The following is a 12,984-nucleotide window of genomic DNA, read 5'->3' as shown; positions in this document are numbered from 1 at the left end:
GTGGCGGCGGGGCAGAGGCGCTCCCCACTTCCCAGACGGGGTGGCCGGGCAGAGGCACTCCTCACTTCTTCCCAGACGGGGCGGCCGGGCAGAGGCGCTCCTCACTTCTTCCCAGACGGGGCGGCCGGGCAGAGGCGCTCCTCACATCCCAGAAGGGGCAGCCGGGCAGAGGCGCTCCTCACTTCCCAGACGGGGCGGCCGGGCAGAGGCGCTCCTCACTTCTCAGATGGGGCGGCCGGGCAGAGGCGCTCCTCACTTCTTCCCAGACGGGGCGGCTGGGCAGAGGTGCTCCTCACATCCCAGAAGGGGCGGCCGCGCAGAGGTGCTCCTCACTTCCCAGAAGGGGCGGCCGGGCAGAGACGCTCCTCACTTCCTAGAGGCCGGGCAGAGGCGCTCCTCACTTCCCAGACGGGGCGGCCGGGCAGAGGCGCTCCTCACTTCCCAGAAGGGGCGGCCGGGCAGAGGCGCTCCTCACTTCCCAGACGGGGCGGCCGGGCAGAGGCGCTCCTCACTTCCCAGACGGGGCGGCCGGGCAGAGGCGCTCCTCACTTCTTCCCAGACGGGGTGGCCGGGCAGAGGTGCTCCTCACTTCCCAGACAGGGTGGCTGGGCAGAGGCTGCAATCCCAGCACCCTGGGAGGCCAAGTGGGAGGCGGAGGCTGCAGCGAGCCAAGACCATGCCACCGCACTCCAGCCCGGGCAACACCGAGCACCGAGTGAGCGAGCCTCCGTCTGCAGTCCCAGCACCTGGGGAGGCCGAGGCGGGCAGACCACTGTAGGTCAGGAGCTGGAGACCAGGCTGGCTGACATGGCGAAACCGCGCCTCCAGCCAAAGGAGAAAAACCAGGGAGGGGTGGTGGGGTGCGCCGGCAATCTCAGGCATCCCCCAGGCCAGGGCAGGAGCATCACGGGAGCCGGAGGCAGGGAGTCTGCGGCGAGCCGAGTGTACTCCAGCCTGGGCCACAGAGGGAAGAAAAGAAAGAAAGAAAGAAAGAAAGAAAGAAGGAAGGAAGGAAGGAAGGTTTTTTTTTTGAGACAGAGTCTCGCTCTGTCACCCAGGCTGGAGGCAGTGGCGCGATCTCGGCTCACTGCAACCTCTGCCTCCCGGGTTCAAGCGATTCTCCTGCCTCAGCTTCCCTAGTAGCTGGGACTACAGGCACCTGCCACCATGCCCGGCTAATTTTTGTATTTTTAGTAGAGATGGGGTTTTGCCATGTTGGTCAGGCTGGTCTCGAACTCCTGACCCCATCTTTAGGGATTATAGGTGTGGGCCACCACATCTGGCCTCAATTTTCCTCTTTACTGCCCATGTTAGCATCCCTGAAGGTCACAGGCTAGGACTGAGCAGAAATGAGGTTCAAGCCCAAGTTTCCTTCCAGCTCATGCTTGATGCCTTTATTACCAATTTAGTCAACTACCAATATTTCTCAGAGTCCTCAGCAAATACGCTGGGCGTGTGTGTGAGTTTCTCGTGAAATTAGGCCGGGCGCGGTGGCTCACGCTTGTAATCCCAGCACTTTGGGAGGCCGAGGCGGGCAGATCACGAGGTCAGGAGATCGAGACCACGGTGAAACCCTGTCTCTACTAAAAATATAAAAAAATCAGCCGGGCGTGGTGGCGGGCGCCTGTAGTCCCAGCTACTCCGGAGGCTGAGGCAGGAGAATGGCGTGAACCCGGGAGGCGGAGCTTGCAGTGAGCCGAGACTGTGCCACTGCACTCCAGCCTGGGCGGCAGAGCGAGACTCCGCCTCAAAAAAAAAAAAAAAAAAAAGAAATTAAACTGGAGTGAAGGCAGATGCTCCCAGGGGCTGCTCTGAGCCCATGAGCAACCCCTACCCCCTGCAACAATCCAAAGGCAGACCTTGGCTTCCAGGCTGGACCCTCAGATGGCAGGAACAGGGCAGCGGCTTCTACAGAGTCTCTTGTAAACTTCACAACCACCCAGAGGGGTACCAGCTTTGTCCCAAATTTATGATCCCACATTACACAGAGAGTAACAGCGGAGCCACAATCTGAGGTCAGCCAAACACAGCTTCAGAGCCTGGGCTTCTGCTCCCTCCACCCACCGGCCCCCAGCGGGCCCTTTCATGGGCTGGGTCACTAACTGACATCCTTCCAGGAAGGAAGGCGTTCCACGTACTTTTAAATGTGTGGTTCCCATTGTTGTGGGCGTTTATCTTCCTCCAGTTGCTGGCAAACGTCTGCAGCCTGTGGTGGTACTCCTCCGTGCTGTATGTCTTATGGTGCTAAAACAAAACACGCCAGCAGCAAGTCATGGAAACAGGCTGCAGCTCCCTAGAGGGAGACCTTTTTGTTTTCATAGAGGAAAGATGAAAGTTTTCTTTCTGCTATGATTCTCAGGCCAAATCTGTGTTAATGGGCAGGGCACTGCTGAGAAATTTGGGAAGTTACAAAACAACCCCGTTTTCAGGGACCTGTGGCCAGAATGAAGACCATGCAGCTGCGTCAAAGTCAGCTTGCGGTCCAAGAGGCACTGGTGAACAAACCTGCCACATGCGGGGCACTCCTGGACGCCACTGCTGGTGCTGGGTCAAGTTTACAGCAAAAATCACCATTTTTCAAAAGCACAAGCACTGGTGTTCTCCAACTGATTCTGCAACCAGTACACAGTGTGCTTTGGTTTTCTAAAAACAAATGTATATAATTTTTTATTGATATATAACTGATGTACTTTTTTTGGTACATGTAATATTTCGATATATTCATATAATGTGTAATAATCAAATCAAGGTAACTGGGATATCCTTTAAACATTTCTTTATGGTGGGAACATTCAAATTATTCTCTACTAGCTATTTGGAATTACACAACAAATGATTGCTTACTACAGTCAAATCTACTTGTTTATTGAACACTTGGTCTCATTTCTTCTATCTAATTATTTTTGGGACAGGCGCAGTGGCTCACACCTGTAATCCCAGCACTTTGGGAGGCTGAGGCGGGTGGATCACCTGAGGTCAGGAGTTCAAGACCCACCTGGCCAACATGGCGAACCCCCATCTCTACTAAAAATACAAAAATTAGCCGGGCATGGTGGCAGGCACTTGTAATCCCAGCTACTCAGGAGGCTGAGGCATAAGAATCGCTTGAACCCAGAGGGTGGAGGTTGCAGTGAGCCGAGAGTGTGCCACTGCACTTCAGCCTGGGTGACACAGTGAGACTCGTCTCAAAAAAAAAAAAATTTTTTTTTTTGTACTTATGAATCAGTTTATCTTCATCCCTGCTTCCCTGCCCTTCCTAGCCTCTGGTAGTCACCATTCTACTGTCTTTCTTCATGAGATCCACTTTTTTATCTCTCACATATGAGTGAGAACATGCAATATTTGCCTTTCTATGCTTGGCTTATTTCACTAAACATAATGACCTCCAGTTCTATCCATGTTGCTGCAAATGACAGAATTTCATTCTTTTTTATGGCTGAATAATATTCCATTGTGTATATACACCACATTTGCTTTACCCATTGATAGGCACTTAGGTTGATTCCATATCTTGGCTATTGTGACTAGTTCTGCAATAAACATGAGGGTGCAGATATCTCTCCATTATACTAATTTCCTTTCTTTTGGATATATACTCAGTAGCAGGCTTGCTGGGTCATACGGTAGTTTTGTTTTGAGTTTTTGATAGAACCTCCATACTGTTTTTTTTACAATGGTTGTACTAATTTACATTCTCCACAATGTGCTTGGAAAACAAAATACAGAAATGAATCCTAGGGCTTGGAAGGCTGTCAGCCAAGATAATCACTTGGGACCACTATTTGGAAGGAATTTACTTAACTGCATCTTTCCCAGTGTTTGGCCAATTCAACGTCTGGAAAGGCCCCACTAGGCAAAGTTGGAAATTCCCTTTTTCATTGTCTCAAATCTGGGACAGTTTGGTTTGATAACAGGAAACTTTGTGAAATGAAAAACTTCAGAAAGAAGAAGTTGGGCACTGACCTTAGACATCCATGACTTGAAGTGAAACTTCTCTGTAAAAAGAAAAAAAAAAGATTAGGTCTGGGTGCATCACAGTAACGTTGAGTCTATAGCAAAGTAGGGCACTGTAGAACTGATTTGCATTTTCAAAAACTGGGCTAAATTTAAAACACCAAAAACGGTGTTCTATAATGCAGAATGCAAAAAGAAACTCCGACTCTTCCTGGTTTTGTACCCCAAGTTAACGTGAAAAAGTATACACTAATTAGTCAATGGTGCTGAAAGTCAGGATGGTGGTTATGCCTACTGGGTGGGGGCGCAGAAAGCACTTCTGGGGTGCTGCTCATGTCCTGTTTCTTCATCTGGGCGCTGGTTAACTGAGTGTGTTTAGATTGCGAAAATTTGTGGAAATGCATACTCAATGATTTGTGCCCCTTTCTGTATGATGTTATATTTCGGTAAGAAGTTAATTTAAAAAGCTATCTACTCCAGCTGGGCGCGGTGGCTCATGCCTGTAATCCCAGCATTTTGGGAGGCTGAGGCAGGCCGATTGCCTGTGGTCAGGAGTTCAAGACCAGCTTGGCCAACGTGGCAAAAACCCGTCTCCACAAAAATATAAAAATTAGCTGGGTATGGTGGTATGTGCCACCTACTCAGCTACTCAGGAGGCTGAGGCTGGAGAATCGCTTGAACCTGGGAGGCGGAGGTTGCAGTGAGCCGAGATCGTGCCACTGCACTCCAGCCTGGGCGACAGAAAGAGACTCCATCTCAAAAACAAAAACAACAACAACAAAAAACAAACCTATCTATTCCAAGGGCAAGCACTGTTTTTCCTTATGGGGACAGTTAGTAACTATTTCAGGCTTTGCGTCTATATGGCCTCTGCCACAACTACTCAACTCTGCCCCTGTGGCTCAGAGGCAGCCACAGAGAGTGTGAACATTAATGGGTAGGACTGCGTTGCTGCAAGACTTCACAAAAACGAAACCTCACATGTACCCCCAAATATGTACAGATATTATCAAAAACATAATAAAACAAACAAGACAAAATATTTTACAAAAGCAGGCCAGCCATTCGTTTTTGGATTCCTGCCATATTTCCCCATGTATGTTCTTATCTAAACATTTCATTTTAAATTTGAATACCTCCAAAGACATATTCCAACTTATAAATACTGAGATTTAAAAATAAAGCCTGGCAGTGTGGCCCAAGCCTATAATCTCAGTACTTTGGGAGGCTGACACAGGCGAATCCCTTGAGCCTAGGAGTTTGGGGCCAGTCTGGGCAACAAAGTGAGACCTCGTCTCTACAAAAATATAAAAAAAATTAGACGGGAGGATCACTTGAGCCCGGGAGGTTGAGGCTGCAATGAGCTGTGATAGCGCCACTGCATTCTCACCTGGGTGACAGGAGTGAGACCTTGTTTCAAAAAAAAAAAAAAAATCTCTAAAAATAAGATTGTTATATCATTCTTTTAAAGCTAGCCAGTGGAATCTAAATACCGTGATGATTTGATATCCACCATCGATAACATGAACAAACTTTTCTATAAGAGTCAGGTATTCAGGCTGGGTGTGGTGGCTCACACCTGTAATCCCAGCACTTTGGGAGGCCGAGGTGGGCAGATCACCTGAGGTCAGGAGCTCATGACCAACTTGGCCAACATGGCGAAACCCCATCTCTACTAAAAATACAAAAATTAGCTGGGCATGGTGGCGGGCGCCTGTAATCCCAGCTACTCAGGAGGCTGAGGCAGGAGGATCGCTTGAACCCGGGAGGCAGAGGCTGCTGTGAGCCGAGATCGTGCCACTGCACTCCAGCCTGGGTGACAAGAGCGAAACTCCATCTCAAATAAAGAAAACAAAACAGTCAGATATTATACAGAGTTTCTTTTTTTCCTTGAACACCTATCTCCATCCCCACCTGGCAGAATTTTATCCTAAGGGAACATATATTTTTATACTTGATCACCTTCATATTCTTTTCTGCAACAACAACAAAAAGTTTAAATTATTTATTTTGGCTGGGTGCCGTGGCTCGTGCCTGTAATCCCAGCACTTTGGGAGGCTGAGGCGGGTGGATCATGAGGTCAGGAGTTTGAGACCAGCCTGGCCAACATGGTGAAACCTTATCGCTACTAAAAATACAAAAATTAGCCAGGCATGGTGGCATGCACCTGTAGTCCCAGCTACTTGGGAGGCTGAGGCAGAAGAATTGCTTGAACCTGGGAGGCAGAGGTTGCAGTAGCCGAGATCGTGCCACTGCACTCCAGCCTGGGCAACAAAGCGAGACTCTGTCTAAAAAAAAAAAAAATTATTTTTACTACCTGTGACCCATACATCTGTGAATATTATAAAAATTTATTCTGGAGCCGGGCGCAGTGGCTCATGCCTGTAATCCCAGCACTTTGAGAGGCTGAGATGGGCAGATCATGAGGTCAGAAGATTGAGACCATCCTGGCTAACATGGTGAAACCCCGACTCTACTAAAAATGCAAAAAAAAAAATTAGCTGGGCGTGGTGGCGGGCGCCTGTAGTCCCAGCTACTCAGGAGGCTGAGGCAGGAGAATGGCGTGAACCCGGGAGGCGGGGCTTGCAGCCAGCCGAGATCGCGCCACTGCACTCCAGCCTGGGTGACAAAGCGAGACTCCGTCTCAAAAAAAAAAAAAAAAATTATTCTGGATTGAGTAATCATAATTATTATTAGTGTCCCAACTGATTAAAACATTTCAAATATATTACACATTATGAAAAGTAATTGTTAAACATCAAAAGTAAAATTGTATCGGAAATGCATCTCTTAATGAGATAAACAGGACTCTACTACCCATCCCCCGCAATGGATTTATATTTTCATGAGTGAATATTGTTTGGTTGAGAAAAGGTTCAGCATTAATTCTGGTCTTATTTTTGTTTCTTATAGGTCAAAGGGCTGGGAAACCCTGCTCAAACAAGCAGCTGGGAATGGAGGCAGTTTTTAAGAGCAATGCCACTTAATTCTTTGCACTCCTTTCTATGCATCCAATCCCATGGTGCTCTATCACTCAACTTTCTTTCTTTCCTTCCTTTCTTTTCTTTCTTTCTTTGCTTTCTTTCTTTCCTTCTTTCTTTTCCTTTCTTTCTTTCTCTTTTCTCTCTCTTTTTTTTTTTTTTAGACGGAGGCTGGCTCTGTTGCCCAGGCTGGAGGGCAGTGGCATGATACCGGCTCACTGCAACCTCCACCTTCCTGGTTCAAGCAATTCTATCTCAGCCTCCCAAGTAGCTGGGATTACAGGTGCCTACCACCATGCCCGGCTAATTTTTATATTTTTAGTAGAGATGGGGTTTCACCATGTTAGCCAATCTGGTCTGAAACTTCTGACCTCAGGTGATCCACCCACCTTGGTCTCCCAAAGTGCTGGGATCCCAGGCGTGAGCCCCTATGCCTGGCCTCACTCAACGTTATTTTTAGGACCCCATCAGCTGATATCCCCATGAAGTCCTCTCCAATTCAGTTTCCTTGAGGAATTGAGAATGCCAGATATGGACGATTTACTACCGTTTTGTCTTTTTGTTTGCCGTCCCTATTGTTTTTATACCCATGGGTTCAGGTTCAGATTGAATGAGAGGAAAGAGGTTCCCCCTTGCCTTCAGGGGCTCTCTCCCAGTTTTAGCAAAGAGGACATTTGGAAATAAAAGGTCTGTAAATGGATTTCCAGGACACTCTCTGGCGGCATCACTTGAAATATCTTTGTGTTTCCCCAAGGATCCACACCTCCAGTGTGAAGATCACTACTACATAGCATTTAGATCTCCGTTTTTGGGTCTCGAACCTGTTCCAGAGACCAATCTATGGCCATTTTCCCTGGGGAAAATGCACATTTCCCCAACATGGCTCCCTTTAGGGTTTCAGGGATTCTAAATCTTGATTAAGGGCCCTGCTGCAGCTGAGGGCTTTAGAGGAAAACAGACCTCAACTCAGGACAAGAGTTGGAGGCAGGGTTTGAGTTTAGGACAATTGACTACCAGTTTGCCTCTGGGGAGATTATTCTGAGGCCAGAATAATCTGCTGGTGAACCGTGCCGTACCCTCAAATAGATCCATTCCAATCTAGTCAAGACTTTTAAAAGTGCCATAATGCCTTGCCTGGATTTAGAGCAGGTTTCAGGAAACGGCAGTATTCCCCTGTTTGTTTGTTTGTTTGTTTTAGATGGAGTCTTACTCTGTCACCCAGGCTGGAGTGATCACCACCTCTCGGTTTCAAGTGATTCTCCTGCCCCAGCCTCCCGAGTACCTGCGATTACAGGCGTCTGGCTACCATACCCAGCTAATTTTTGTATTTTTAGTAGAGACAGGGTTTCACCATGTTGGCCAGGCTGGTCTCGAACTCCTGACCTAAAGTGATCCGACTGCCTCGGTCTCCCAAAGTGCTGAGATTACAGGTGTGAGCCACCGCACCCGGCCCCTGGCTCCTGTTTTTGTACAGCTCCTGAGCTACAGTTTCTTACACTTTTAAATGGTTAGAAGAAATATATTTCGTAGCACCCAAAATCATTTGAAACTGAAATTTCAGTGGCCATAAAAATCATTTATTAGAACCCAGTTACACTCACTCACTTACATACACAATCTGTGGTTGCTATCACACTACCATGGCAGAGTTAGTAGTTGCTACAGAGACCACCATGAAGCCTAAGTTATTTACCGTCTGGTCTTTTACAGAAAAAGTTTGCCAAGCCCTGCTCTGGAATTCAGACAGCCTCTCAGCGCCAGCCTTCTCCAGGCAGCCCTCGCTTGGGGCAGCTAGGTTTTCCTTAGGCGGGAACTGACCTGGAGCTGGGCGCCCACTGAGGTTTGCAAGGCTGGGGGGCCTTTTTAATAAATAGGTAGGAAGGAATGAGGCAACCCTCTGGCCCAGATTCAGCCTCAGGGATCTCTGTCCCATCCCCTGAGCCTCTTCTAGCTGGGGGAAAGCCCTGTCCCGTTCCTCCAGAGCTCAGGGCACCCCCTCGCTATAGGTTCGTGGCTCCTCGGGTTGTTTCTTGGCTACTTTTCTCTGTGAAGGGGGCAGGTGGTCTTTGAGTTCAGAGCCTGTGGGCTGAGGCTTGGACCAGGGGCAGTAGGGAAGGAGGGAGGCAGTAGGGAAGAGCAGGCTCCTTGCCTTCAGCCAGGGGAGGTGCCTGAGCCCGGGCAGTAGACAGGATGCAAGGGCAGCACGAAGCTGGACCAGTCGCAGCCAACCTGGCCAACAAGAGGAGTCCTGGGGCTCCACCTGACACCCTGGGCCCTGGGGTGCGGTTAAAAGCGCTGCTGGTCTGAGTGCTTTCCCTGGTGCCGTTGCACAGGGATTCACTCTTCCAAACAGCCCGTCCAACCTACTCTACAGATGGGACTCCCAAGACACCACAGGGATCCCCTGTGTGCCAAGTCCCGGGGGAAGCTGCTAGAGAAGGCTGGGAAGTCCTTGCTGACCTCTGGCAGGGACAGATCAGAGTCCTCTGTGTGACACTCTGTGTCTCCAGTTGGGGAAGGCGGAAGGAGCTGCGGGCTCCTTTGGTATTCTAGGCTGGAGAGCCACCTGGCTAAGTGGGACCCTGGACACTCAGCCCATCTGCTCCTCTGGTCCTACAAGCCGCCCACCCTCCGAGACCCCCCGCCTATAATGCAGTTACCCCTCCCCGTGCCAGCACGCAGAGTCCCTGGCCTCTCACCGGGGAAAGCTCTGCCCCGTTCCTCCGGAGCCCACTGCGCCCCTGGCCAAGTTCTCCCGGCGTCCACTCTAGGACCTGCTAGCACCCTCTCGGGCGGCGCCCCCTCTGCGTACCTAAGGAGTTCACGGACAGTTCGGCGGCACCGCAGACGGGGGCTCCCAGGAGCCAGGCCCCGGCGCAGAGCAGCGGCAGCGTGGCCCACATCGCGGCGGTGGCGGCTGGGCTCTGGCGCTCAGGGTCCGCGGAGGTGGCGGCCCAGAGAGGAGACTGGGAGTGCGGCGGGGCGGCACGAGCGCGGGGCGGGGCGGCACGAGCGCGGGGCGGGGCGGAGCAAGCGCGGGCCGGGGTGGGCGGGACTCTCCCTGGGCCGGGCTCGCGGGAAGGGGCGGTGCCGACTAACCCGCCAGCTGTAGTTCGCCTATCGCCCGGCCGCGTCGCTCCCTTATCTCCTCCGGGAGGAAGGGCTTGCCTGGCTATCAGGCCTGGCTGAGTCCTCGATCTGCCTGGACTGGCTGGCACCGCGCGGGGAGGTCTCAGCCTGGCCTCTCCCTCTCCCAGCGTGTCGCCATCCCTACGTCCCCCATCTGCCTGCGTGTCCCCACCTCGCACCCCCATCTCCCTGCCTGTGCCCACCTCGCACCCCCTATGTCCCTGCCTGTCCCCGCCTTGCACCCTCCATCTCCCTGCCTGTCCCCACCTTGCACCCTCCATCTCCCTGCCTGTCCCCACCTCTCACCCTCTGTGTCCCTGCCTGTCTCCACCTCGCACCCCCATCTCCCTGAATGTGCCCACCTCGCACCCCCATCTCCCTGAATGTGCCTACCTCCCACCCCCTATGTCCCTGCCTGTCCCCACCTCCCACCCCCCATGTCCCTGCCTGTCCCCACCTCACACCCCTCATCTCCCTGCCTATCCCCACCACACCCCTATGTCCCTGCCTGTCGCCACCTCACACCCCCATGTCTCTGCCTGCCTCCATCTCACACCCCCATATCCCTGCTAGTCCCCACCTCGAATCCCCCCATCTCCCTGCATTTCCCCACCTCACGCCCCTATGTCCCTACCTGTCCCCGCCTTGCACCTCCCATCTTCCTGCCTGTCCCCACCTCGCACTCTGTCCTGTCCCTGCATGTCTCCACCTTGCACCCCCATCTCCCTGCGTGTCCCCACCTCACACCCCCCATGTCCCTGTGTGTCTCCACCTCGGACTTTCCCCCACACTCCCTATGTCCCCCTGCCCTGGTTAACCACATTTCCCGGGCTTCCCTTTTGCTTGGAGTGGACTTACAACTAAAGAAGCTAGACGACCTCCTTGTGAATTGTTTTGCCCCCTCAATAGACATTTTAGTCTTTCTGCTGAGGAAGTTACATTAACAGCTGTAGGGCCATTCTCTGTAGTTTGCAAAGCTGAAGAAGATGGTATGTAAGGGTCTGGGTGTGAGACAGACAGAAGAACGTGCATTCCAGGCTGAGGAGGCTGGCACTGTCACTGCTTTGGGTGAGGAAAGGGTGACTCAGACCCGCCTGTGCCATAGACTTGAATGCCCAGTGACGCCCTGTTCTTCACTTACATCATCACCTTGCAGAGTGGCATGTTGTTGACCCCCCATTTTACAGATGAGGAAATTGAGGCCCCCAGAGTAGATTGTAACTGTCCCAGTCCGTGTGCAGAGAGTGTCTGAACCCAGCCTTGACCTATTACAGTGCTCTCTGCTCTGGGCTTGCTCTTTCTCTGTCTCTTCGTTTTTTAATTTTTATTTATTTATTTTGAGACAGGGCCTGGCTCTCTTGCCACCCAGGTTGGAGTTCAGTGGCACCATCACAGTTCACTGCAGCCTTGGCCTCCCAGGCTCAGGAGATCCTCCCACATCAGCCTTGTGAGTAGCTAGGACCACAGGCTCGCACCATCACGCCCAGCTAATTTTTTTGTATTTTTAGTAGAGACGGGGTCTCAAACTCCTGGGCTCAAGTGATCCTCCTGCCTCAGCCTCCCAGAGTGCTGGGATTAGAGATGTGAGCCTCTGTGCCCTGCCCTCTCTTTTTAAAAATGTGTCTTTCCAACCTGTGAGTAGAGCCGGATCTGAGCTCTCTCATGGCCTCCCTCCTACTGGTGTTTCATCCCCTGATGTTCTAGCCCAGACTCTGCCTCTCAGGCACCTGGGGAAGCAGATTCCTGGACTTCTTTCCTGGGATATGACCTACTGGGTCTGGGTAGGGCTCAGAAATCTGCATTTAAAGAGCCTCCCCCACAGTCTCTCTCCTCTCCTGTGGCCAGTGTGGCACGTGGACATGGAATCTCCATGCAACCAGGGTGAGCTCCAGCAGGCACCTTTTTTCAGATAAAGCAGATCTTCGTTAGGTTGTGACTCCATCTCTGTCTGGATGCCCCTCTGGGTGTGACCAACCTCTCTGTGCTTTGAGGCATATGTCTCAGAAAAGACCCTGCTCAGTTACTATTTGGAACGTGAGTTGCTGGCCTTGGGATAAAGGTGTCCTCCCTAGGCAGATGTCCCACCCTTCAAGTATACCTGGAATGCTTCACCCCTCTGCCCATCCCAGCCACTTGGAGGATGTCAGAATTGAAAGCTCTGCATACTAGACCTCAGGCCCCCAGCTGCCCCCTGTGCTAGGTCCCTGGTGACCCTCCTTTGTGGATCGTTCCAGCAGGCCAGGGCCCCTGGGTGCTGAGATGTGGAGGGTACTGACCTGGTTAACTGGAGACCAATGTTTGGTTCTAGCCCTACTATAGATTCACTGTGTGACCTGAGCAAGTGGTTCCCCCCCACCCCCTGGGCCTCAGTTTCCTCATCTGTAAAATGGAGCAAGTGTCCTTGTTTTCCAGGGTAGTTAGATACGGTCATGCAGTTTAAATATAGTTATAGGTAAAATGCCTGGCCCTGACATGGCACCAGAATAGTGACTCCCCCATGCATGGGCTTTTCTGATGCTCCGTTGTGTGCTTTTTGTCCTTTGCTACCTGCACACACTTTCTTTTTTTTTTTTTTTTTTGAGACGGAGTCTTGCTCTGTCGCCCAGGCTGGAGTGCAGTGGCACAGTCTCGGCTCACTGCAAGCTCCGCCTCCCGAGTTCACGCCATTCTCCTGCCTCAGCCTCTCGGAGTAGCTGGGACTACAGGCGCCCGCCACCACGCCCGGCTAATTTTTTGTATTTTTAGTAGAGACGGGGTTTCACCGTGGTCTCGATCCCCTGACCTCGTGATCCGCCCGCCTCGGCCTCCCAAAGTGCTAGGATTACAAGCGTGAGCCACCGCGCCCGGCCAACCTGCACACACTTTCATGGTGAGTTTGTCTGACCCTCTGGCTCCAGCTGGCTGTCACCTCTGTGAGGGC

General features: G+C 51.6%; 1 protein-coding gene across 1 annotated transcript in view; it reads right to left on the bottom strand.

Annotated features, from left to right (window-relative positions):
* CTSH (cathepsin H) overlaps window positions 1–9,922 on the bottom strand; it is a 29,594-nt gene extending 19,672 nt beyond the window's left edge. The window contains exons 1-3 of the mRNA XM_032175572.2: window positions 9,748–9,922; window positions 3,964–3,995; window positions 2,139–2,244 (exon numbers count right to left, since the gene is read on the bottom strand). Of these exons, the coding sequence (XP_032031463.1) occupies window positions 2,139–2,244; window positions 3,964–3,995; window positions 9,748–9,838 (229 nt within the window). The 5' untranslated portion in view covers window positions 9,839–9,922. The remainder of the gene's footprint in view (window positions 1–2,138; window positions 2,245–3,963; window positions 3,996–9,747) is intronic.
* Between the last annotated feature and the right edge of the window lie 3,062 nt (window positions 9,923–12,984).

This window comes from Hylobates moloch, unplaced genomic scaffold (assembly GCF_009828535.3).
Source record: "Hylobates moloch isolate HMO894 unplaced genomic scaffold, HMol_V3 SCAFFOLD_14, whole genome shotgun sequence".
NCBI lineage: Eukaryota > Metazoa > Chordata > Mammalia > Primates > Hylobatidae > Hylobates > Hylobates moloch.
This window is presented reverse-complemented; position numbering and strand designations above follow the sequence as displayed.